This window comes from Lissotriton vulgaris, chromosome 5 (assembly GCF_964263255.1).
Source record: "Lissotriton vulgaris chromosome 5, aLisVul1.2, whole genome shotgun sequence".
NCBI classification, from domain to species: Eukaryota; Metazoa; Chordata; class Amphibia; order Caudata; family Salamandridae; genus Lissotriton; species Lissotriton vulgaris.
This window is the reverse complement of record NC_141693.1, coordinates 1896962118-1896988752: the sequence shown is the minus strand read 5'-3', so window position 1 is coordinate 1896988752 and position 26635 is coordinate 1896962118. Positions and strand designations below refer to the sequence as shown.

The 26635-nt window shown below is 45.6% G+C and overlaps 1 protein-coding gene across 1 annotated transcript in view; it reads right to left on the bottom strand.

Annotated features, from left to right (window-relative positions):
* The window catches only part of LOC147717653 (E3 ubiquitin-protein ligase TRIM39-like), a 235451-nt gene extending 211974 nt beyond the window's left edge, over positions 1-23477 (bottom strand). Inside the window, exons 1-2 of the mRNA XM_086924439.1 lie at positions 23018-23477; positions 3047-3142 (exon numbers count right to left, since the gene is read on the bottom strand). Coding sequence (XP_086780565.1) covers positions 3047-3142; positions 23018-23431 — 510 coding nt within the window. The 5' untranslated portion in view covers positions 23432-23477. The remainder of the gene's footprint in view (positions 1-3046; positions 3143-23017) is intronic.
* Positions 23478-26635: the final 3158 nt, after the last annotated feature.

Sequence of the window (26635 nt, the reverse complement as noted above, 5' to 3'; positions counted from 1 at the left end):
CTAACGCCGCAACAAGCGCAGACGGCAATGATTCTCTTCTATGCACATTTGATCTGCTGGATCAAGTGGTTCCACTTTCACCTACTGTGGTGGTAGACGATTTCTTTGCCAGCCTAGACGACTTGATGTTTTCTCCTGACACCGAGAATAACTTTTGAGTCATGCACACAGTGTTCTCTGAACTCTGAAATTCGGCCTTCATTTTTTCAAAACAATGACTTCTAATATTTGTAACTCTATTTTCACAACAAAGTTGTAGTTTTTCTCTCTTTCCAAAACATTGAACTTTTGGCACAGACTAATCTGCTTAAAGTAGAACTATTCCTAGAGAACAAGTCATTTTTTGAAGACTGACTAAAATAACTATTCAGGCCTCATCCCTATTAATAGAAAGATTGCTATGACATGTTATGTTATGAAATGATCTCGACTTTTTCTTCTGTGTAGTCTCGGGTGGGCTGTGCTGCGGACTGAACGGTTCCGTCACGGCCTGCTCGCCGCGCCTGCGCGGTGCGAATTCCACGCCTGCGCTGAAGGTTCTATTAGGCGGGCGGGTCCGTGACGGAACCGTTCCGTCACAAGCACAGCCCACCCGAGGCTAGTGATGGAGCGGTTCCGTCACGACCGCACGGCCCCCCCTCCCCCTTAGCACTGCGGCGGAATAGCCGCCGCAGCTAAGGGGTTAAGAGACGTTTTTATAAATGTAATCTCATGACTCTTTTCAAATTGCATAAATTAGACTAAAAAAGACTGTATGCTTAGAAATGTTTCCCTTAAGTATATTGTGTACTGTAGAAATGCTAAAAATATTTTTTCTGCTTACCCAGTTCAAATGCATTCTTTGTATTGGGGTGGTTGCTAGATTAGCTTTATTGAACTTAATATCCGTGGAGTGGGTGTTGTAAATTAATCTCGGACCCTAGTATAAATTTCCTGATTCATGCCCTTATATAGGTATACTTTATCATTCCCTTATATAGGCATAGAAATCATTACCATATTTGGCCTAAAGCATATAGCCCAAATACGGCATGGATACTTCCACTAAGCTCCAAGAATTAACAACGTTTTCTTGGAAAAACTCGCCTTCAGCAGCCCGGGACTTCCCCCTGCTTGAATATTAAGTTCTCCTAGAACTCCCGGCGTTTTCCAAGAAATGAGCCTTTGAGTGACGTTATTAAGCCCAAACATGCGTCAAACTCGGCACCTTCAAAGTATAAATATGCCTTGATTTGTCTAAACAAACACACGGTGGTTTGGAGCAGATCGACTATCTACTTGCCCGACGCCCTGCAGCAGCAAGTGCCGAAGGAAGCCGACCCTCCAGCAGACGCACTGCGAGACTCTGTCATTTCTCCTGCCGAGAAATACAGCTCCAGTGTTTCCAGGCTACCCTTGCGGGTATCTGGGAAATCGAGTTACGAGAACGAGATACAAGACCTCCTTCATTCTAGAACAAAGGTACGGAGCTGATTAGACCTCTTAGAGAATTATTGGAATCAGATTCCTGGCACAGAACTCCTAGACTTAAACTCCTCCTCTTATACTCCCTCCCTCTTACCAGACTTAGGTTAGGTACACCGGGGTAGGCGTATTCTAGAAGCACCAGTTGAGTATGTTAGTCATCCTTTTATCACTGTATGTATTTTATAAATGTTATGCACTTAATGGCTTAGAAACCATATCATGCTTTTACAGTACTAGTCTATAATACTGTTCCTATTATATGCATTGTACTTCATAGTAAGCTTTACTATTGTAGCAGTTCATTTTCAATGCTTGAGAAAGAAGACTGTTCAATAAATACCTTTTTATTAAAAACGCCCGTCTCTCTATTTCTCTTGCACCTCTGGTGAAACTAAGCATGCACGATTGACTGAGTGAAATAGTTATCTATTGTTTCTGCGACTCTACAGATTTGATTTCTTATTCTTGGGAAACAAAGTTGTCATGTTTTATGCGGTTGTCAGAAACTAATCCCTTCTTGTTTATTCCAGAAAGTTTCTAGTGACCTCTGCGCTAGCTGGCACTCACAATTAAGTCGAATATAGCCGGTAGAGACCTAGTAGACTCAGTCCTATGTCTAAGCTACAGGATATATTATTCCAATGCGCAGAGCCTATTGGGAATATAGGAACTACACTACAGGAGTACAGGTGATTGCATAAGACGCCAATATCAACGGAATGGGACTTCCTACTGGAATAATTTAAGTCTCTAGATGCACCAATAACCTAAGGCAATGATGCAGACTACGAACACCAGGTCGGTACTTTTAGTTAACACTGCAGTTAGACGATGTCGAAGAAGCATTGCAACAAAATTTTAAGTATTTTTCCAAGAAACGGTAGCCAGACCATTTGAAGAAATTACTCAAAATGAGGACACAGACCTTAGCTGACCCATTGGAAAACCATTAAACTTGCAATCACATTTACCTACATCTAGTGTACAGCAAACAACAGAGCATTAAGTAAAGGGGGTATGGGGAAATGTGCGTGAGTTCACATATAACGAATACATGAAATGGCACACTTGAATGACGTTTGGTATAACCAATGCATGTAGAAGTGACACATTTTCATGGAAATACTTCTAGTTATGAGAAAGGGAATGTATGTAACCAATGATTATATGATGAGAAAAATGTTATATGATACCACATGTACTATTACAAAACCAATAAGGTTGGTGGGGGGAAAAAAGTCAGGTTTCGAAAAATAAGCCTCTGAAGAGAAGGTCATGCACTTCTGAAACATAGCAGGTAGCTATACATAGATCAGGGATACAGCTACAAAAGGCCTTGGGAGTTAATCCTCTTTGCACACATCCAAACAATAACTCTGGCAAACCCCTGGGTCCTTAGAGTGACTTTATGTTTAAGGAAGATGCAGGTAATAGTTGCAAAGCAGAGTCAGGATGCCCTCAACACAGGTATGACCAACACCCGAGATGAACGCTATGGTCGCACTTAAAACGGATAAAGTGATAGCTAATGTTTGGAGTCCTCACTCCCAGATGCTGCTATATGAATTGCTGTTCTTACCTCCAGTTCTGTCACTTTCATCTCTTCTGTGCGATGCAGTTCAAGAATATCCTGAAGCTTTTTCTTCAAACAGACTAGATAGTCCTGAAACTTCTCCTAAAAGAAGAAAGTCAATATTTTAAAAATCAGACATTGTGCAACTATCCTTCAAGAGGTTGAGACCCTTACACAGGGGTGTGGAATTTTATAAAATATCTACTTGTTTAAAGGACGAGACGCTTCCAATACTGTAAAAAGTAAAAAGAAAAAAAGAAAAGCTTGCCCTTTTCGGCTTAATGCTGAGATGTGAGAAATTATGGCACTAGTCTGATTATTTAAAAGCTCTGATAATTGCGTCTCTGATTATGTTAGGGCTCATATTATATGAGGGTTTGGACTTTAGCAAGGTTTTGAATTTGCCACCATTCTGAAAATCTACATAGGCATTGATTAGGAGTTGATGGCAATTCCCAAATGGAATTCTGTTCCGCTCAAACATGAGGGGGCTGTTTCTGCATTCGTATTTTCCTGCTCAAGGATCAAAGGACCCCATTTTAGCAACCGAAAAATCTGTCCAGTAAAAGGGGTTTAGAAACCCCACCACAATGCAGCCTGGACTCGTTTTCCGGCTGCCATCCAACTCTCAGCCATGGCACAAGGGGAGCATGAAATACCCCCTCCCCCTCCCCCACCCCCCTGATTGACGATAGTCTACCCTGGCCTCTCCAAGTGGCCCTTCCTTCTCCCCCCTACCACTTGCTCCAAATCAGCCCCGCCCCCGCCCACATCTGGCACCTGTTAAAACAGGTGGTAAATGTGAGATACTCGCCACAGAGAAGAAAATGCCATGCAGTATAACTGGGCCTGCACAGTTATTCCTCATTCTATTTAGATAAACTCATAACTGGTGAACAAGATTGTTTTTAGGAGTGCAGATGTACACCCCAGGCAGTACCATGTAACTCGTAATCAGGGTCACACAGCGTCTGGAAATAGGAGAGAAGTGGTAGGGGAATGTCCTGCGAGTCTACGCACATCACAAACGCACGTCTATGGGTATTCACTAACTCCCCTACGATCTTTTCCCATATGGGAGAAGGTTGCATATGTAATCCTGACAAAGGCAGAAGTACACTTCTTTCATAGTGGGAAATAGCGGGTGAAGGCATAGTGAATTTGCAACTGCTCAGCAGATTTTCGCATTAGCAAATAAATATACATGGAAATCAAAAAAGTTCCTAGGAGTAGTGTTCAGGCCTACATCTGTAAACTCTTGTGAATTCCTGAAAGTAGTAAATCTGAACTAATGCAAGGACAGCAGGTGCACTTCGGTCACTTTCATAAAATTAAAACATATATTAGCTGCAAATACACTTAACTAAAAAAATTGTTACGAGAAATATTTAAAGATGTGCAACAATTTTTGTTTCTAAGTTGCAAATTTTTGTGTCCATTTTATTTTGAAAGTAATCACCAGTGTTGCTTTCATGCTTCCGAATGCATTTGCATATAATCAGGGAGAAATGTGGGAGCCTTGTATGTAGTTTATTGTTACATTTTTCAAGCATATGCAAAGGTTCTTATACTGAAAACACTGTCATTAATGCAAGCTGAGCTCACTGCTGTCTGCACTTCCTTAGAGCACTCACATCAACAATAAAAGCTTTTGCATTTATTTTTCATATATACAAGTTTGAGCAGATTATACAAATAAATACAAACCTGGGAGCCTGGCAATACGAACTCCATACTCTTTCTACTCTCTGTTTCTTAACCTCCTAGGTGCGACCGTCATGGCCAACGGCCCCACTCCCACCCCATTGAGGGTGTCAGCCACTGGCCAACACTGGGGAGGGTTATAAAGGCCCCTTTGGTTATTTTTTTCCTCAGGTTGCTAGGAAAGTGCTTCCCGGGCAGCCTGTATTTTTTTTCTTTTTTTTTTTTACTTAAATGACGATTGACGCGCAGGGCACACTGAGGTCATTGCAGTAAAAGTGAAATTAAAACAAGCTGATAGGCTTGTTTTACTTTCACTGAATCAGTGCTATATCTCAGCCAAACAAGCACCGATTCCCATGAGGGAGGCATCATTGGAAAGGGTAGAACCTCCTCTTTCCAAAGGTACCTCTGCCCAGGGATCCCTGCTTGGGAATCGCCACATGAGAGTGATCCACAAGAAAGCATCCGCCCACTAGCCTCAAGGAATAGGGGGGAGCAGCTCCTTGAGCAAGGGCTTGTGCTCCTGGTTGGCAATGTTTATATTTCAGCCTTACAGCCCACCTTGGAGGCAGTTGGAGGCAATTGCTCTATCTATCAATTTGGTCGATACTAGTGATCCCTCTCCATGCCCTCAGCTCGAGACTGTTGATTCTGTCCCTACTAAACTGTCCTGTATCCCTGAGATCAGTTTGGATGATGTCAATTCACTGATTGGCACCATTAAATCAGGTTGCCCGGCAGACCTCGTTCCTGCCCGAGTGATGCATCTCATAGGGAACGTTCTTAGTCCCACTATTCAGACCCTGATCAACCGCTCGTTATCTGATGGCTTAGTTCCTCTGGAGTGGAAAAATGCCCTGGTCAAGCCTATAAGGAAAAATACCTCTGTTCCTTGGTCTGACATGTCCAATTTGAGGCCCATCTCCCTCTTGCCGTTTGTCGGCAAACTGATGGAGAAACATGTCAACTATCACCTCTCCAGTTTTATTGAGCGGACAGGTTGCCTGGACCATTCCCAATCTGGGTTCAGGCCAAAGTATAGTACTGAGACTGCTCTCCTCTCGGTCACGGATACTATACGTATGTCCTTGGACAGGGGTCTGTCTGTGGTGTTGGTGCTGTTGGACTTGTCCGCAGCATTCGACACCATATCACACGCCATTCTTCTAAGAACACTAGAGGAGATCGGCCTAGAAAAATCAGCCCTGGCGTGGTTCACTAGCTTCCTTACAAAACGTACCCAGCAGGTGAACATGGGCACCTTCAGTTCCAATCCTTCTAAAATCACTAGAGGAGTCCCGCAAGGCTCCTGTCTTAGCCCTACGCTATTTAATGTTTATGTTGCCTCTTTAGCTAATATTATGAGGTCGTACGGGTTTGTACCCATTTCATACGCAGACGACACTCAGTTGTTGTTTACCTTTAAGACCTTTACCGCTGAGGTAAGGCAGGCCTTTTCGAGTGGCATGACGGCGGTCGCCAGTTGGATGGCCAACAACTTTCTCCAATGTAATGTGGGAAAGTCAGAAGTCATGTTGTTCGGGGAAGCTAAAATCTTGTGGACCCCTGACAGGTGGCCTACTAGTTTGGGAGAGGCCCCCTCCCCTAAACAGGTGGTGAAAAATCTGGGGGTCCGCCTTGACCATGACCTCACTCTTGCACACCACGTCAATGTCACGGTGGGGTCTTGCTTCCATGTCATCAGCCTCCTTCGGAAGGTGTTTCCTCTCCTCCCCGACAGCTCAAGGAAGACCTTGGTTCAGGCCCTCGTGTTGAGTCGCCTGGACTACTGTAACGGTCTTCTCCTAGCGGCCAATGAAGGCGTACTAAACAAGCTCCAAGTGGTACAGAACACCGCAGCACGCCTGGTGACAAATGCCCCCCCCAGAACTCCATCCCGGCCCCTTCTTAAACTGCTCCACTGGCTGCCCATCCGGAAACGGGTGGAATTTAAGACCTGCTGTGTGGTGCACAAAAGTCTGCATAATCTAGGGCCGTCCTATCTAGCTGAAAAATTTGTCCATCATTGCCCCTCACGCAACCTGCGTTCTAGTAACCAGTTGTTACTACAGATTCCCCGATTCAGCAAGACCAGACAGGGCGGACGTGCCCTTTCTGTTATGGGTCCACGTCTATGGAACAGCCTTCCTTTCTCCCTTAGGCAGTGTACCAGCCACTCAATCTTCAGGAAGAGTCTTAAGACCGCTCTGTTTCAGTACTAGAGCCTCCCTCTCCTGCACTCTCAGACAGCACTGCGCGGAGATACACTTTCGGGTGTGATTCCGGCGCGTTACAAAACCACAAATAAACTACACCCCCCCCCACACCCTCCTGGGCGGCAGAAAGCCCACTAGACACCAGGTATTTCTTTAACTGTATAGATACAGGGTTGAGGGTTGGCCAACATAGGCATGGCCATGCCCCCATCCCAAGTAAATAGAGAAAGTCTTGCTTCCCCACCTTGGGGTGCATATGGGGTTAATTACCCCCAATCTGACCCCCCCAGGGAATTAAGCCCACTAGACGCCAGGGAAATGTTTTTTTAAATATGGGGGGGGGGACTACCCTTGGTCATGCCCCCACCTCAAATAAATGAGGTAACAGTCTTTGTGCTCCCCCATGGGGCAGATCAGGGTAATTACTATTGATCTGCCCCGCCCTGGGCATAAAAGCCATTAGACGCCAGGGAATGTTTATTTTATGAATTTATATGGACAGGACCATCCCCGCGCCCCAAGTAAATAGGGCAACAGTCTTTTTTCCCCCCAGGGAGGTGTATGGGATACTTACTCCTAATCTACCCCCCCCCCCCCTCCCAGGGAGGGCTAAAAGCCCACTAAACAACAGGAATTTTGTTACTGTTTTTATATGATTATATATATATATATATATATATATATATATATATATAAAATCATATAAATACAGTATCATATAAAAACAGTAACAAAATTCACACACACATATACACACTGTTTTATTGCCAATTAAGTCAAAGTTGAACAGTAAAATATCCGAAACAGGTAAACAAAGACAGAGGAAAATGGGTAGGGGGAGGAAAATCGAGAGGAGGGGGAAACAAAGGGTGGGGGAATGGAAGGACAGCACGATATTTCCTAGTACAGTAGGTTACATCAGGTTCTGCATAATGTCCCCAACACCCCAAACAGGGCAAATGGCAGAGTAACAACCAATATAACGACATAATACAAAATACGGTGGAGAACTAGTTGCTGGCTTGGCAAGCATGAGGTGTTAGGAGACACCAGTTGCACTATCATTCTTTCAGTAAGTGGGGGGACATAACGGGCCCATCTCGGAGTGTGTTTCATTAGACAAAGATGGGATGGAAGATCTCTGGCACATGCAAGTCAAGAACGGTTACCATACATCTATGGGACGGAAGTGTAAGGGCATCAGTTTCCAGAAGTGGGAAAGCTGCTCTTGGCAGTATGCGGCATCCTGTAACCAAACTTTGACTATGGGCGGTGTCACTGATCACAGTTAATGGCCACTCTCCGTTTAGCCAGAAGAAAGACCATAGGTGGTGAGCCGGCATGCACATGATGGAGTGTCTTTAACGTAGCCCAGTAAACCCACCAGCAGGCAAAAGGGGGGGAAGATAACCAGTGACAGCAAAAATGATGGAGAAGACTTCCTTTCAGAAGTCCACAACCTTGGGTCAATGCCAGGCTAGGTGTATAAAGGAGGCTTGTGAAGAAGAACACCTAAGGCAGCGCTGGTCTGCAACTAACCCCATTCAAGAGAGCTGTGAAGGGGTACGATACAAGCGATGGAGAAACTTGAAGTGTATCAATCTCAGTCTGTAGTTGGGTGAGAGTGCTTCCATCTGTGCTCAGCAGAAGTACTGGATTTCTGTAATAGGGGGCCCAATGTCAGTGTGCATTCGAGGTTGTGATAGTTAGTCGAAGAGTTTTGCATAATGGTGTAGACACAGTTTGTGTTTGTTTGGTGATGGAGTAATGAGCATGTGTTCCAGAGCTTCAAGTGGGGCAGGGGGAAGTTGGGTATGTTTCATGCAGGGCACGGCAAGTCCCACAGATTTTATAATAGCAAAGTGTGTCCAACGGGGTCGGGGGAGTAGATTCTGAGCTCTCAAATATTGGTATAAAAATTTCCACCGGGTAAAGGTCTGAAAAAGTGATAAGGCTGTATCAACGAGTGCGCGCCCTGGTACTCACATCCTGCAGTGGTGGTAACTGGAGGTTCCATCAAAGGGCTTAGAGGGAACATATAGGCAAGAGAGTCATATGCAAGATCACAGTCTATCCCAAGTCCAGCACATACATTCCACAGTGTTGATCTCTGCCAGAGGCTTGTACAGAGCAGTGGAAAGGGGCCATGGCAATGGGGGGTCAGTTTTGATGGCTTTGTGAGGCTAGAAAGGTGTCGGATATAACCAGTAGTGTAGCTACTACACCCGAGCACAGAATGTGTAAAGTGGCTTGTCTGGGTTGCCAAGTGGACAGGTAAGGGGTTCCTGGTAGATATGTGGTTGTTTGCAAGCCCATAACAGCGCTCTGAGATATCGCAGAAATGTGTCAGCAAGGGGAATTGGAACATTAAGGAACAGATAGAGAAACTTAAGTAGAAAGATCATTTTTGCTATCACATTCTGACCCAGCAGTGGCAACCGAGAACAAATCCGCACTCTGTCCTCCAACCAGGTGACAGTACAGCCAAAGTTTGCTTTCCGGAGTTCATCTGGATCTCGACTGAGCCAAAAGCCCAAATATCGCACTGGTTCAGATGCCCACTGCAGCGGGTATTGTTAATGTTAATTATGTTAATTATTCTTGTATAGCGCTCGACTCACCCGGGGGCATCTCGGCGCTTGGCTAGCAATATTCCTGAGACTGAAGGGGGAGACAAGTGAGATTAGAATAGGAAGGCTTTCAGCTGTTTCCTGAATGTGCTGTAGATATCAATTTTGCGAAGAGGATCTGGTAGCTCATTCCAGTACCTTGGCGCTAGGTACGAGAAAGATTTTCCTCCAGAGTAACACAGCCTTATACTCGGTACTTGTAGGAGAACCCGCACCCCAGACCTAAGGTTTCTGTTAGGTACGTGTTTAGTAAGTCTGTTTTGGAGGTATTTGCGACCGTTTCCCTTTAGTGCTGAGTAAGTGAGGCAACAGATCTTAAAGAATGATCTTTTTCTCACTGATAGCCAGTGGAGTTCGCGCAATAAAGGCGCCGATGCGGTACCCACTGGGCAATTCAATACCATCCTATCTGCAGTATTTTGAATCACCTGCAGTTTGCTCAGCAGGTCTCTCCTACCCCTGCCAACAAGTCGTTGCCATAGTCCAGGCAGCTGATGACCATAGCCTGGACCAGCCTGGGAGGTCGGCATTAAGGGGAGGATTTTGCGCAGCAGACGCAGGCTGTAGTAGCATGAGCTGGTCGTCGCGGCAATGTGGTCTTTCATAGATAAAGACTGGTCTAGTTTTAGCGCTAAGTTTTTGACACATTGGGTAGGAACAGGGGCTACTCCCAATTGGGCAGGCCACCAGTCATCCGACCAGCTCGCTGTGGCTTTGTCCATTAGCAACATCTCAGTCTTGCCAGGATTCAGCTGGAGGCAATTCTGCGTCATCCAACTGGAGATCTCAAGCATTCCTCTGGCAAACCGTGCTTTCTCTGCTACTATGTCAGTGCCGACCGAGAACATAAGCAGAGTATTGCGTGGTGAACGGCTGGGTGCCATCAATGAGGGCAAATTGGATGGATTTTAAACCAATTTACCTGAATGCCGGAGAAATCTCCAAATCTTATGACCTCACGGGTAACTGCCACAAGTTTCTCTTGGGGTCCACAGATATAAAGGGTGAAATCATTGGCATACTTTGAGACTATTAGTCCCCTGGTGGGGAAGCCAAGGCCACGATGAACATGGAGACGCGCCGCCATGGGCTTCATTGCTACGGATGGGCGACAGTGGACAAACCTGGTGTTTACAATAGGTAACCAGGAAAGGGTCAGATAACATGCCGTTCAGAGGTTACTCGGCAGTAGGGAAGGTATACAGCAATTGTATTTGCTGAAGAAAACGAGAAAAGAGCCAGAAATGTGTAAGAAGAGGGAAAAGGTAAGGGCACTACAGCGAGTCAAACACCTTTGTGGCATTGAGAAGGTCAGCAGCCGCTGAAACCTGGGGATGGAGATGGTGTAGAACCGCTAATAAGGTGCTGAGATTATGGGATGTGGAGTGGCCAGGAATAAACCCGAATTGGTCATGCCTTACAAGCGTGGGTATGAGGGGGAGGAGGCCGCACGTCAGGAGCTTCTCAAAGATCTTGTTGTCTACGTTGATCATAGATAGTGTCCTACATGAATCGTAGTGGGATGCAGCTTTATCCAGCTTGAACAGCGTAATAATGATTGTCTCTGCGAAAAAAGGTGGCTAGGAGACACGGTCAAAAGATTCTTCAAACATAACGAGCATATGTGATGCACGGATGGTGATGCATTCTTTATAAAATGCAGTGGTCAGGCCATCAAGGCATGCACTTTGTGGCGTGGAAGACTTTGGATGACTTGCACTATCTCTTCCACCATAAACGGGGCATCCAGATGTGCCTGATGAGCACAATCCAGCCACAATAACTTAACAGTGTCCAGATATTCAAGCAGCTCGCTCTCGCTGTCAACAGAAGTAGTAGAATAAAGTTTGGTGTAGAAGGAGTTTATCGAGTCCAGGAGCCCGGATGGGATAGACTGGAGACTCAGGGTGTCATGTAACAGTTCCACCACGTAAGTGGACGCAGGTGGCTTGTGAAGCATGGCGGCTAGGGTCGTTCCGGTACGGTCACCCTCCACGTGTAGACGGGCCTGCACATCGCAATTGAAAAAAAGGGCTATCGCTTCGCGAGCCCTAAAAATGAGTCTTGCCATTTGCTTCAGGAATATATATTTATAATAAAATAATGGGGTGAGTCTTGCCCATCCTAAATTTAATTCCCACCCTCACCCTTAAAAACCCAGTCCTTCTCCTACCTTGCTGTCTACAGCATGCCATCCCATTGGCAATCAAGAGGACATTTGATTCTTTTGGGAATTTTTTTATACATATGGGACGGAAGAGTGTTGCTAACTCCCAATATTGTCCCACTTGCAATGGTAAACAGCAGAAATTTTTGGGCTCTGGCAGGCTGCCACCTGGAAAAACCTACCAGGCTCAGACAGTTCAGAAAACTAGACATCCGGGGCAGTCCATGGTGGTGTGCTGCTCATGCATCCTGCACCATTTTCTAACCCACAATGCCCTGCAACCCTTAAACTTTGACAAAAAAACACACATATTCCACACATTTCTATGAGGAAAACTTCTGGAATCTGTGGTGAGCCACAGATTCCTACAACACAGCATTCCTCCAAAGCTCCAGATAAAAATGGTACCTCACTTGTGTGATTGGGTCAAGCGACCTGGACACAAAAGACTCTGAAGTGCTTCGTGGAGAGATCAGCAATAGGGGTAGCTGCGGGTTTGGGGCTGTGCTCAGCGGCCACTCATGGAAACCTATCAACCAGAGACATTTTTAACAAGTTGGCAACGAGAGGATTCCAGAGTGGTGTTCCCTGCATGAATTCCACAAGGCTTTCTTACCAACAATAACCTGTAAACCACACACTTTAACTAAAATTACAAATTTTCTTACAGTTCTGTAATGTAAACATCTGGAACCACAGTTATCCACAAAATTCCTAAAGTCCAGCATTGCCCTACTTGTACTGATAAATATACTGCACCACTTGTGTGGTTGGGTCTAGTGCCCGTGACCGGAACTAATCGAACCAAGGTTAATGGGAGTCCACACAAAGAGTGGCAACAGCATTTTCCTCACCCACAACCTCCGGCTGCAGCACATATAAGCCAGACCTTACTTCAACTCCCGCAGTCCCAAAATCCTTAGAGAGCCACAGGTGTATCCCACTGCGTGTTCCTTGCCCAGAGGCCCAGTAGCCTCCGACTGCAACCTTTTACTGATCCTGGCTTCAGTTCTCTGCACCACCATTTTGACAGGTAAAATTGTCTATAAAGAGAAACTGGTGCACTTGCACAGTTTAGCACTATCACATTAAGAAAATGGGTAGTCATACCTGCAGTAACATGTTGAATAGCTGAAACAGATTCAGCATCTCATTTGCTAATATTTGAAGTATTTGAAGGGAGTCACCCTAGCAGCATGCACATGATTTGTGAAGCAGTATGAAGGATGAAGATATAAAACTTTGTAAATAAATCGGGGTTATAATGGAAATATGCCTGTGAGCACACTGGTCAAACAACACACAGATTGTTTCCCCATACAGATATAGTATTCTTCAATAAGAAAATTGGTTATTCGTTAAGGGGGGTTGTTAGCCCTTCTTAAGCATGCATGGCAATCCTTGTATGGGCGAACCAGTAAAGCCACTAAATTAATCTCTAAATGTAAAGTATTTATGTAGCACACAATCAGTAATAACATTAACACACAACACAAGAAAAATCAAAAAACAGAGTTAGAAAACCAGATTATGATTTGATAAATTATTTGTCAGCAAGATTACTAATATCCAATCGTTGGAACTGGAGATATAGAGTCTTGAAGATTTGGCAAAAGTAGCACTTAGAACCACAAAGCATAAGCTGAGTTTATCTGGTCACCCTAGACTGGGGCAAAGTCAAATGTTCAAGCCTACTGTGATGGAGTGCAGGCTGGGTACAGGATCAGGTTTAGCCGACAGAGAGTTGTCTATTTCAAAAAGGAGCCAAGAGGGAAACAGAGAACCAGGGCTGCCCTCCAATCATAAACCATCAATATAAAAAAAACATGTCCCTTCAGACGTTACACGTCGGTATTCGTATTTCAGTAGCAGAGAGGCTAACTGTCAATTTCTACTGCTACACCACCAGGCTTAGTAGTTTATTCTTTGGGTGTATTACTGCATCTCGTCCAAATTTCTTAACATAAAAACTAGGGAAATTCCTTGTGAGCTTCAAAAAGACAGTCAAACAGAGCGCAAACAGATGTCTGAATCAATCATTTGCACAGTACATCAAAAAACACATACAACCAATGTGAAAAAATGTGTGGAGAACAAAATGACCCCTCACGGGCGCACCACCCTCGGGGCAACTGGCAGGTACTCACCAGGTTTGGCCCCTTTTCACATCATAGGTGGTCATTTTGTTCAAAACTAAAAAGTGTCCAAAACAAAAGCAAAAAGTGTATAAAGTGCAATGGAGCAATACGAGTTCACTCCTTTCGTGACAAGCAGTGATTAAAATCAACAGGCCCACCTTTCGCACAACTTTATTCTGGATTATTAGGTGTAATCCGTTGAATTAAAAAGGCTGGTAGCTAACTCTGCATACCATTACCTATTGCCAAATTAAAAAGGCTGCTAGCTAACTCTGCATACCATTACCTATTGCCAAATAGGTAATGGTATGCAGAGTTAGCTACCAGCCTTTTGAATTCAACGGACTGTCCTCAAGCAGCAGGGAAGTCCTCTGGCAGCCTAGAAGTCGTTCTTCTGTAGTGCCCACAAGGATATTGAAAAGTTGGTCTGAGGGTCCAATATATGTACACCTGGTGACAGCGTTGAAGTGGGAGAAACTTATAGGCTTCCCTCCACAAATGGTTCTGCAATTTCCTTCCTTCCTCAAAATGTCTTGGGTGACAAAAGCTCGTGGCAAGTTATATGTGAGTGTGCTGCGGCAGAGCCTTTGAAATGTAAGTTGGGCAGGGAACGGCTCAGCCCCTCTCATTCTGGCAGAATTGCCTTTCCTGCCAACATGTAGCCCCACTGTGTTACACTGTTTGGGAGAAATACACAAAGGCTAACTGCCAAACACACCTATGGCCCAACACAGACTGTAGGAACCAAAAGGTTAGGGAAACAATGGCAACTTTCTAAAAGTGTCCTTTATATAAATATGACTTAAAATCCAACTTTACCATTAAAAAGAGTTTAAATTGCAATCCATTTGAGTGTAAATATGGCATTCCTACCTGCTTCCAATCAAAAGTTATCACTTATTAAATGTAATAAGGTAACCCAAGGTTATTTTATGGGAGATGTCTTGCAGTAGTGAAAAACGCATTTGTGAGTTTTTCACTATGAGGGCATATAAAACTTAAAAGTACTTATCCAACATTTATTATATTCTGTGCCCTGCCCTATGGGCTGTTTAGGGCCAACCTTAGAAGTGACTTATATGTGTTATAATGAAAGGCTTAGGCTCGGAAAAAGGTCTATTTTGCCAAGTCAAATTTGCAGTTTACAACTGCACACAGGCTGGAATGGCAGGCCTCAGACATATTTTTAAGTGCCACTTAAGTGGGTGGCAGAATAAGTGCTGCAGGCATATTGGTGGCATTTATTTACAGGTCCTGGGCAAATGAAGGGACTTATAAATAATTGTAATGTGTCAATTTTGTGTAAGCCAATTTTACTATGTTTATAAGACTGAGAACAAGCAATTTAGCACTGGTTAGCAGTGGCATAGTGCACAGAGTCACAAGGACAACAAAAATAAATTCAGCATAGCGAAGTTAAGGCAAAATGTTGGGGGAAGACCACGCCAAAGGCTGACAGGTCTAACATCTTATTATTCTTTGTATGGATTAAACATTATTTACCTGTTTTTAATTCTTTATACATTTTCTTAATATGTTTCTGCACTACATGAAGTGGCACATCGAGCCATAGCGGAAAATGCTTTCATCAATAGCTTTGTATTTGAAAGAGAATGTGGATAATAAACAGATTGCAGAAATTTATTTTGGAATAATCTGACTCATGTAAAGCTTTGGTGGGTCAATGCCATTTTATCATCCAGGCATAAAAATGGATATTAGCTGTGCAACCCATTGAAATGGGAAACATTTGTTGGTATGACAGCTCATATCCCAAACATCATACATGAAGCCTATATCTTTGGGACACACTTTGAATTAACAGAAATAGCATATTGTAATCGTGCATATCCTACAATTAGCATGTAAACTAAGGACCTAGTTAAACTTTGTAAGGTGCATAATGAATCTTCTGATAAATAAATGCAGACATCTTCCACTCACAGCAACTACAGCTCTTGTAGTAGATGTGTGACTGACAAACATACACAAGGTGATTCTCACAAAGTCTGGAAACTTTTTTTTGCAAAGATTAGGCTGTAATGTAGGGCAAACCCCTCAGGGAACAATGAGCACCAATGCTGAAGACGTGAGAGCATAAATAAGGGACGTGAGTAGCTCCGTAAAGAAGTGACAAGTCAAACATAAAGAACCAGGCACGTCACGTGTAAGAATATCAGTTTAAGGGGGTGAGAACCCACTTTAAATAATAATCACAATCCTTGTAAGAGTGAACCCCTAAAGTCACTAAGTAAATCTGTGCTTAATCAACCCCTCTGTAGCTATGACACAGAGCAGTCAGGCTTAACTTAGAGGCAATGTGTAAAGTAAGCAATGGATGCTTCTTCCTGCAGGATTTGCACTTTCATGCCTGTTGCTGTGGGGGGAAATGTGGCTTTGAGCAGATCGCCCTTAGACAAGAATAAGATTTGTTCAAGTCTGTTTTATCATGAGCATAGACTGACAGAATATGCTGCATTTCTACCCAGACTTACCCGGGCCTTGAGAAATATAGCAATCCCAATGGTCTACTGCTCGGCACAGATTCTGACTGAGATTTGTGTTTCCGTTTCCTGTGGCGCCAGAGAGCCAGTGAGCGCTAGAGCAGAGAAGGAGCGGCTGTGCAGCATTGAAAGTGAGAGCTGCAAAAAAGCCACGAAAAAGAGCTGCGGGTGAACCCGCGGAAGAAAGCCGCCTGAGAAGCTCGGAGGAACCCGAGTGAATCCGGCGACGCCCGAGCTGCACCACCGAGCAGCACCTCCGAGCAGCACCACCGCCGAGCCCGAGCCCGAGCCGTGCCTTAACCCTTTCTAACCTGAACCAGAACCGGGCTCTAAAACAAGCGCCCGGAGCCCCGACCCCCCCCCTCCAGAGCAGGGGGGAGGAGCAGCGGCGGCAGGAGCTCACAGCCTCAGTGGCACCCAGGGACCCAGGGACCCAGGCAATCGGCTCTCAGCATTCAGCGGCGATCCCCGCGGAGGAGAGAGGAGAGCCGAGAGCCGCGGCAAGCAGCAGGCGGGAGGCGGGAGGCAACGAAAGGAGCGAGGTGAGAGCGCAGCCCTGCGCAAAGGTCCCTCAAAGGTCCCGCCTCACCTGTTCTTACCTGTACCTGTACTTACCAGTATTCACCCCGGATTGCTAGCACAGCTAGCACTGCTGACAGACTATAGTAGCCCCCTCCTGTACCCCCCAGGACTTAGTGGGGCTTAGAGTGGGAAGCAAAGCAACAGTCAAGACAGCAGGTGGACACTACCCTTGCGCCACGAGGGGGACAAGGGCGATAAGGGCGACGAATAGTGGATAGGAGCCCATAGCCCAGCAGGCTAGCAAGATAGGCAGACAGTCAGCTAGAAAAATCGAATTGAAGAGCCAGGCGTAAGGACGAAGACTATCTGCGGGAGGAAGAGGGATCCGGCTTTACCACCTGCTGGCTCATAAAACTCATAAAAACCGCTGTTCGTCCTCCATACACTCCTGTGTTGGTCTGTATTGGACCACGCCAAGACCCTAGCACCCCTCCATCAAGGAACAAAGGGGGGTAAGGAGGGGATAAAGAGCCACAAGGAAGAGCATAAGGAGGTGACAGGAGCGTATTCCCAGCTCGTGCTGGGGAAATGAGATCTGGGAAAATGCGACAACCGGCGGAAAGCAAAAAGCCCCCCCAAAAAAAAATCAAGGAAGCTAAATGCGGAAGACAAACAGATAGGGGTCCTATTGAGTCCAAGGGAGAGGCTGGTTTCAGCACCAACTCCTGAAACCACATTGAATTCCACACGAAAATCGGGGCTCTTAAAATTGTTTTATTTAAAGGATCCAATCGCTGCGATTTACGCACCAACAGCCGTGGCTAGCAGTTTGCCAAACCCCATTTCCCCAATTAACGTACCCTCCACACCGGCTAAAAGCCTGCCGAACAGGACCTATGATCAACAAGGGTCAAATCCCTCTCCGCAGCCCAGGGGCCCTCTACCCCAGGGAAAATCATTGGTCGTCACCGCCCAAGTGCATCATCCGAACCCCTATCTAGGGGCAAAAGACTACACAGAAATCTCAAAGGATATCGCGGATGATGCCCTTGTAAAGGATATCTGCCGGAATACGAACAACAGCGTAATACCCACCGAACTGGTTGAATGGCTCTTAAAACTCAATAAGTACCAAGGAGGGATCAGCAAGTCACAGCAATTCATCCTCTACATCCCCTCGTGATGGGGACCCATGGCTAAAACCACTGTTTTTATCAAATGACTCCGAATTGGAGGAACTAACGGAGAGAATTTCCATGTACTTAGATACTCAAGGCAGAGCCCTACGAACTGAACCTAGTCCCAAATATCAACACCTAAGCCCTGGCTTGGCTATGTCTACCCCACGCTGCCCAGTGGAAAAAAGACACCAACAAAACCTCACAATAAATGATAGCAACATCATGCCAATAAACTACAGACATCCAAATCAAACTGCACCAATAACTATTTCATCAGGCAGCACGATGAGCTCAGATCTTAAAGATTTAAGCAAGACACAAGGAGATCAACCATCTACATCATGGGACTAGGACCTTATTAAGCTCTCTAGAAGCCATAAAGGTCCTGAACTTCCAATCGAACAAAATGGAGGTGCAGAAAGACCTTATTACTTTAGTGGCGGGCCACATTGCGGGCATAAACACAAAATTGGACTCAATTTTGTCACTAGTAATAAATCAAGGGAAATTAGATGCCTAGACCTGCTTCAACAAACAACAGTGTAACTGTGGATGTGGAATTATAATCGAAAAGTTAGCGAGTTTGCCAACTATTCTGACGGACATCCTAGGGGAGGTAGAACATCCCCGCTATCCGGTGGAAAAAGAATCTGATCTAAATTTGGAAAAGTCACCTTCAGACAACACGACGAGCAGAAACGAGCTCATAAGCAACAACCCGCAACCGGATACAGAATACAACTTAGGGGAAGCGGGGCAAGAAAGGTCGGTATTAGACCTGGAAGCAACACAGCACTCTAGAAAATCCATCAGGGTGGAAAAAACAACCAAGAGACAAAAGAAAAAGGCCAGGAAAGCCAGATTAAAGTATAAACAGCAACAAAACCCAGATCTAGGCAACTTCTTCCCGATTTTTAAAACAAATACCCCGCGGGAAACCGATGCGTTATTGCTGACTACGCCGCAAGGTTGAAAGGAGGGAATAATTCACACGCCAGACAAGCTGGGCACTCAAACCCCCTTGAGGGATGGAGAACTAAGACAGGAAGTCATAACAATACCCTCAAAAAAATCCTGTACTACAAGTTTCTCATCGACCACAGCCCATAGTCATCAAAGAGAAACAAGATCAGCTTTAACGAAAGATCATAAACCGCGGCAAGGAATTATTGACCCTACCAATATTACTGATAATTGAGGTCCTGAGCAAACAAAGCCAAAACGACCTTTGGGAGAAAACTCCGGTACACAAAGTTTGCCTAAAACGGATATCAACCACGGCCCAATAATTACCAGCATGCAGAATACATCTGTAAAATTGGGAACAACCTTAAACGGAAAACAAGGAGAATTATCAGAACCAAAATCGAATATTGTACAATCCCGCATGTGTGTTACAGTTTTGGAAAATGAGCGTAGCTGCGCGCTATTTCAAAAGGAACCTATACCCTTTTCAAATGAGCAGTATAAAATCGGAGCAAAATCAAAGTAATATAAATTCAACGAAGTTGGTGAAAATGGACCAGGAACCGGAAGCCTGCTCCAAAAGAACCAATTTTAATGAATCCATCAAGCCTCTATCGACTAAAGCAGGCTTTTCACAACTGTCTAAAGAACCCCCTTACCACCCTGAATCACCACATCACAAATTAACATTTATCCCAGAATATCCAGCAAAGGGGCCACAGGATATCCTCAAATCGAGGCAACCTGTTAAAATTGTTTCATGCAACACCAGCACTAAGAGAGATAACAACACAGGACCTTCTGGCTGTTGAATTTCAAAAAAATCGTCATAATACAGACACCGAAGACACCGTCACAACATGGGCCTCAAAGGCCATTGCAGATAAGATATTTTCGACAAAACCCCACTATGAAACATGGGGTATATCAATTGTCCGACACATACGCCCAAGATACCCCTATCCCTTACAAAACAGCCCTTGCAACGAAACAAAGGGGAACGGAAAAGAGGATGTCCCTTTTCCTGTCTACTAGGCGCACGTGCCACCTCACCTGTTGCATCAAGTATAAGGGATGGAGCATACCCAAAAGAAAATGAGCAAATAACTAGTCAGCGTAACCGGGAAAGAATGGATAGGTCTTGGGTCCCTACGGTCCTGGGCAATAAGGCTACCTAACCCGGAGCAAAAATCTTCTACGACATCCTGCAGAAGGAAGGACATGCAGAGTGTTAACAAACCAACAAGCCTCTCACTTTGTTCATGGAACGTACATGGCTTCCAAGAAATGGAGCTGGACCATGACACACAAGCCTTCTTCTATCAACAAGATGTAATCTTGATTCAGGAGTCATGGAAACTATTACCCACAGTAATATCAGGATTTAAGGACCACCATATCTTGGCAGAAAGACTCTCAAACTTCGGGCACCCGCGGGGGGTTGATCAACCTACATAGCCCAAAAATACAACTGGGAAGCGGAAGTACTGGACGTGGGATTTAATTGGGTACAAGTGATTAAAATCTCTGAAACCCTGACAGTTGGGCCCGAACAGTGGCAAATCTTAATTATCAATGTTTATATCCACCCAGACAGGAAGTTACATCAAGAAAAACATGCAAGTTTAACTTCACTGACAAAATTGATGCAAAGAACATACTCAGGATGTCTAATGTTCATCTCAGGGGATTTCAACTGCGATCTAATTGGCAAAAAGAGGGAAAAAGGAAACGTGCCATCATCCAGTGGCGGTCCAAGGTAGCAACCAACTTAAAAGAACTAGGTCTGACGATTTTGAACGGAAACACAAGGGGGGACAGGCCGGCAGGAATTACATACCTGAGTGGAAGGGTCAACTTCACAATTGATTACACCATAGTAAGTGATGAGCTAATCCCAGATATTGAGGTATTTAAAATCACTCAACAGCCAGAAAGTGATCATTTCCCCCAAAGAACTAGTTTGAACACCATGCCCACCCTGGCTCCGATTATGCCCAGTCTTTTACACCATGCTTCAAACTTCAACTTAAAGAAAGTAAAATGGCGAGGAGAAGGGTTGGAAAAAATTCAGTCCGCCGCAAAAGCTCGAATATTCGACCTGGGGTCCCAAAAAGATGAAGACCTCGTAAGAAATTGGGAGCAATTGATTTCGGACTTGCTTCACAAGTTTCAAGTAACATCAGGGAAACAGAGCAAGTGTATCTCCAAGAAGGAGCCTAGGTTTAATATGGAATTAAGAACAAAAAAAGAAGGGTAGCTAAAGAGGTCCGAGCACTAGCCCGCCAAAAAAAACTGGGGTTACAGACAAACAAGGGAAACCTGATTGAAGCCAGAAGCTCTTACAGAAAGTCACTGAGTGTTGCAAAGTCCTCCTACAAGGAAATGTTGTGGTATAAACTCCTAAGTGCAGGAAAACACCCTAACAGTCAGGACTTTTGGGGCATTATAAATGATCTAAATAAAGGATCAAAACTTCACCAGGAAGCAGGAGTGGGAGCTGATTCTTGGTCCCTGCACGTACAAACCCTTTATTGCACATCAGCTGCAGGCCTCACAAATGATTTAAGGGCAATAAATACAAATGAGGACGAATCAATCGGAATAAAAAACATAGATATCAAAGGCTTAGAGACGGAGGAGGTTTTAAAAGAAGCGTTCTTATTTCCGGAATTAACCAACAGAAGGGAAGTGTGTAAAATAATATCAAGACTAAAGGCAGAAGGGGCAGCTAGCCCGAATGGGCTGCCAAACGCCATCTTCAAACATGACCCGGCCTTCTGGGCAGAAACACTAACGCCACTTTTCAAACATATTTATAAAGAAGACCAGGTCCCAGCATCCTGGAAGGGTAATGTCATTCATCCAATATTTAAACATGGTGACCACCGCAAACCAACAAACTACAGGCTTATATCTTTAATAGATGTGGAGGCAAAGCTCTATGCCTCTTGCATTCTTTTAAACCTGCAAGATTGGATTGAAGAAACAAACAGAATCCCCCGGTCCCAAACAGGCTTCAGGCGGAAAATGGGAGCAATTACCAACTTGACCTGCCTTTCATTATTAATGGACAGAGCGGTAGCAAAGGGAACACGGCTGTATGCCTGCTTTGTCGACATCAAATTGGCATTCGACCGTGTTAACAGAGAGCGATTATGGGGAAAACTAAAGACCTGGGGTGTGCTGACCAATCTTTTAAAGGCAATAAAAGTTCTATATCAAAATACCTGGGCAAGAGTGAAATTGGGCCTATACAACAAGGAGTATACCAACGCACCAAGGCCTAAAACAATGCTGTGTTTTAGCTCCCACTCTTTTTAATCTTTTCCTCTCCGACCTCTCAACCGTGCTGGAGTCGGATGAAGTTCACCCTCCATCATTGTCTAATCATCGAATTCCTTGCCTGCAATACGCAGATGATATAGTACTGCTGAGTAAAACGCCAATAGGATTACAAAGAGCACTAAATAAATTAGCAGCATACTTGAAACAGGAAGGTCTGGACCTAAACAAAGAAAAAACGAAAGTGGTCCGCCTAGTAGCGGTGTGCAGCCACATATAGCTCACGCAGGCTGGTTAATGACTCCTTTTTCCTCCTTCAAGCTCTTACCCTGACACAAGACCTGTCCACTATGGGTCTTATCCATCACTCAGTACTGGACCGGCCCCTATGCAAGTCATCACCAGCTCCACAGGCATGGAATACCTGAAGCGATCTGACACATAAAGCTGGCCACTCGGAGGACTGCACTCTAGTCCAGCACTGCTGGTCCCATTTAAGCAACATCCCATGTGGGACGCTTTCAATCTCACAATGGCGCTGATGTGTCTGTAAAACTGACCTTTTGTTGCTAAGTTTTGTCCTGAATTTTTACAATCACCGTCCTGAATTTGCACCATTGTCAGTTGGTCACCCTATTCCCCACCTCTATAGCAGCACACATACCTTGTGCTCCTGGGCAGCCTCTCGAATGGGGAGCATCTTGTGAGTCTTATGGTCACGTGACATGCTGCAGACCATACAGATGGGCTCTTGGTCGTCTTCACAGAACAGTTTCAGTTTCTCTTCGTGTTCTCGGCACAGATTCGCCTCCTGGGGGGTCGCACTCGGTACCTGAAGCTGTTTAAGGATTTCCACCACGTTCGCCAGGTGCCTGTTGGGCCGGAGGGATTTGTTTTGAGAGATTTCTCTGCACTGAGGACAGGGGAAGTCTGTCTGCAGCCCCTGCCAGCACCGAGTGATACAGGACAGACAGAAGGTGTGTCCACACTTCGCAACCACGGGGTCCGTGAATAATTCCAGACAGATGGAGCACGTGGCCTCCTCCTTCAAGCTCTGGACAGGAGCCGCTGCAGCCATGTTCTTGCCGGAGAGGAAGAGGTGAAGTTAAGTTTCGTTTCTCCCAGTTTGTGAAGTGGGCGTGTCTGTCTCTCCTTCCGCAGACGCCTCCCACCTCACTAGCTTCTACACAAATGTAAACAGCTGCCCGTACATATTTGTCTGCAGCTCAGAGGGGAGTGTCAGTGGATGAGCTGAGATCGAGTGCAGCAGAGCTGGTGTCGGTCTCTCACCGGACACTGTTTGCTGCAGAGCAGGGGAGGTCTGCATCTGAGCTGGGAATGAACGAATCTGCACTCGAGGTGTCGGTCTGCAGATGTCCTTGAACCTGTATTGGAGGTTCACGCACTTGGAGTGTCGAGGTCTGTGCTGTGAGTGAAAGGGAATGGACAACTGTTATAACACGTAATGTTCACCCAAGAGGGCATCTTGGTACTAGAAAAAACAATAATTTAACAGAAGACTGAGGAGTCATGTGGAGGGAGCAGGTGCTGCAGATCAAGGAGCGTCTGCCTGTGCGCCGGGAGTGTCTCAATGTTTGCTGTGAGCGCCACCGTCATGAGGCCTGCACCAGGTCTGATCAGGGACACCATGTCATGCGTGACACCTTTTTACAGTCTTGGCTTTTTACTGGACTGTACCCTGGGATTGAATGGTAAAAGCAAAACTACAAGTCCCAGAATGCAAACTACAGGCAGCCATAAAATCAGGACTGGCTGAAAGTGCCATGGTTGGCATGGGGTCTCCTCTCTGCTCTGCGGCATTGGACAGTTTCTGCAATATAGGAAGATAGCCCAGGTGACCAGGGAGATGTGGCCCTCATTCCCCGAAGAACCCCCCATTGCAAATGCGTTGTAAGGGCTGCAATATGTGGCCCAGGGACAAAGATTTATATCGCATTTGTACCGGGCAATCCAGGAGGATAAGATGATCCAGACACTCCCTGTACATGCACTGTGGTCTACAATAGGGGACGAGCCCCTAACATCTAAGGATTGGATCAACATTCATGAGGGGGTGAAACAAGTGAATCGAACGCTCCTTTTAAACTGATACAATACAGTTTTGTCCACCAAACCTACCTCACTCCCAGAACATTAAATCTGATTTATCCAAACCGCTCGGGCACGGTTCCGGTGCAGTGAGTCAGACTTGGATTTCATACATATGTCCTGGTCATGTTTGAACATACGCCCTTACTGGACTGATGTCCTGGCTACGTTACAGGAGGCTACAGGGTGGGTGGTACCCCAAGAGATCTGCATGGGCTGTCTGGGGTTACTTCCCCGGCCTAAAAACAAGAACCTCAGTAGGAAATGTGTGCTCTTGGGGCTGGTACTAGGAAAGCCACATGTGGCCATGTCTTGGTTGAACCACACTCGCTATGGGTGAAGGACGTGTATAAATGGGCAACGGCAGACGCAGTCCAATTACAGAGGATCAGACGTGACAAAAAAAGTGGAAGGAGATTTATGGGTTTGAAGAGCAATGCTGAGAGACATGCAGGCAGAGCAGACTCAGAAACCGAGCTGCCTTGCGGATGGTAGGGTGACCATCCCAAGGGGCAGGATGATACATGATTACGAAGCAAGAGAGGGCACACAGAGGAGGTTTGGAAAGAGAAATGTACACACACAGACATGGAGGGTGGTGGTACCGGTACGGGTGAGGGGTGAGGGGAAGTTTAACCAAAAATGTTTTGTTGCCAAGAAGGCATAGTTAAGAATGAATGTTACATAAGCTGAGGGGATAAAGTGAAGCAATAACATGTTAGGTGCTGCTTATACGCTGGAAATGGCACTGTATGTATTTGTGTTTCCCACTTTTTTTGTTTTTGTTTTTGTTTCTCTTGCTGTAAGGTTTCAGAACATGTCTAAAATGATGTACCCTCTGCACTTTTTTCAAATGCCAATACAGATATTTAAGACGACAAAGGAAGTGGCTCTCTTATTGTAGTTCCAACTTAGAAGGAAAAATCCGAAATATTGACAGAAATATTTATTAGAAAGAAAGGGGTTCCAAAATTGTATGAAAGTTTCAGCAATTTATAAAGCGCAAAAGCTGCCTCAGCAAAGGGGCGTCCCGGTGCTGACAGCAGAACAGCTAACACGAGGGGAGAGACAGGCTACACGGTGGGAAACAGGTATGTTTTAATAGCCTTCCTGAAAGCCAAGTAGTTAGTGTGGCTCCTAATGTGGCTGGGCAGCGAATTCCAAAGGTGGGCTGCCCTGCTGTGGAAAGAACGGCCTCCTGCCCGCACTCTCCGAAACCTTGGAACCCTCACTAGGTGCTGGCCTACGGAGTGGAGCTGACATGTGGGGGGCGTAGGGAGTAACTAAGTTGGCCAGGATACTGGGGGTGTTACGTTCTAGGGCTTTAAAAGTGACGTAGAGGGCCTTAAATTCAATTCTCCTAGCCACCGTCAGCCACTGTAGCCAGTGGATGGTGGCAGACACAAGGCAGGACTTCCGCTGGCCAATCAGAGATCTGGCTGCTGCGTTCAGGGCTCATTGGAGCTGCACAATCTCGGCCTTATTTGCCCCTAAATACAAAGAGCAGGCATAATCCAGTCTGGATATTATACATGCCTGAATGATGGTCTGGCGCGTAGGTGGGTAAAAAAAAACCAATAGGGGTCTGAGCCCCCGTAGAAGCCTCAACCAAGTTCCTGCTACCTTTTTGGATTGGACTTGGTAGCTGAGGGATGAGTCCAACCATACCCCCAAATTTATGACGGCCTGCTTGGGAGGGGGGGGCGCTACGTATGCTTTCTGGCCACTAGAGTTGGCTCCACAGATCATGGTCCTTCTCCACCAACAACACCTCAGATTTACTGGTATTCAGCTGGAGGCAGTTAGCGGTCATCCACTCAGCGACCACCGCCAGGTCGCTCCGAAATTTCAGGGCGTCCATCCCGGTGTTGCTTGAGAGTGCCACCACCAGCTGAGTGTCGTCGGCGTAGGAGACCATGGTCAGTCCTCTATTTCTAGCCACCGCGGCCAGCGGTTGGACATAGAGATTGAATAATAGGGGACTGAGGGAGGAACCCTGTGGAACACCTTGTTTGATGGGGTGCGTGCCTGAGGCAAAAGGGGGAACAGTGACCACGAATGACCTCTCACTGAGAAATTATGAGAGCCCCTTCAGGGCCATGCTGACAATCCCCACCTCCTCCAGGCGTTGTAACAGGATGGCATGGGACACTGTGTCAAACGCAGCACTGAG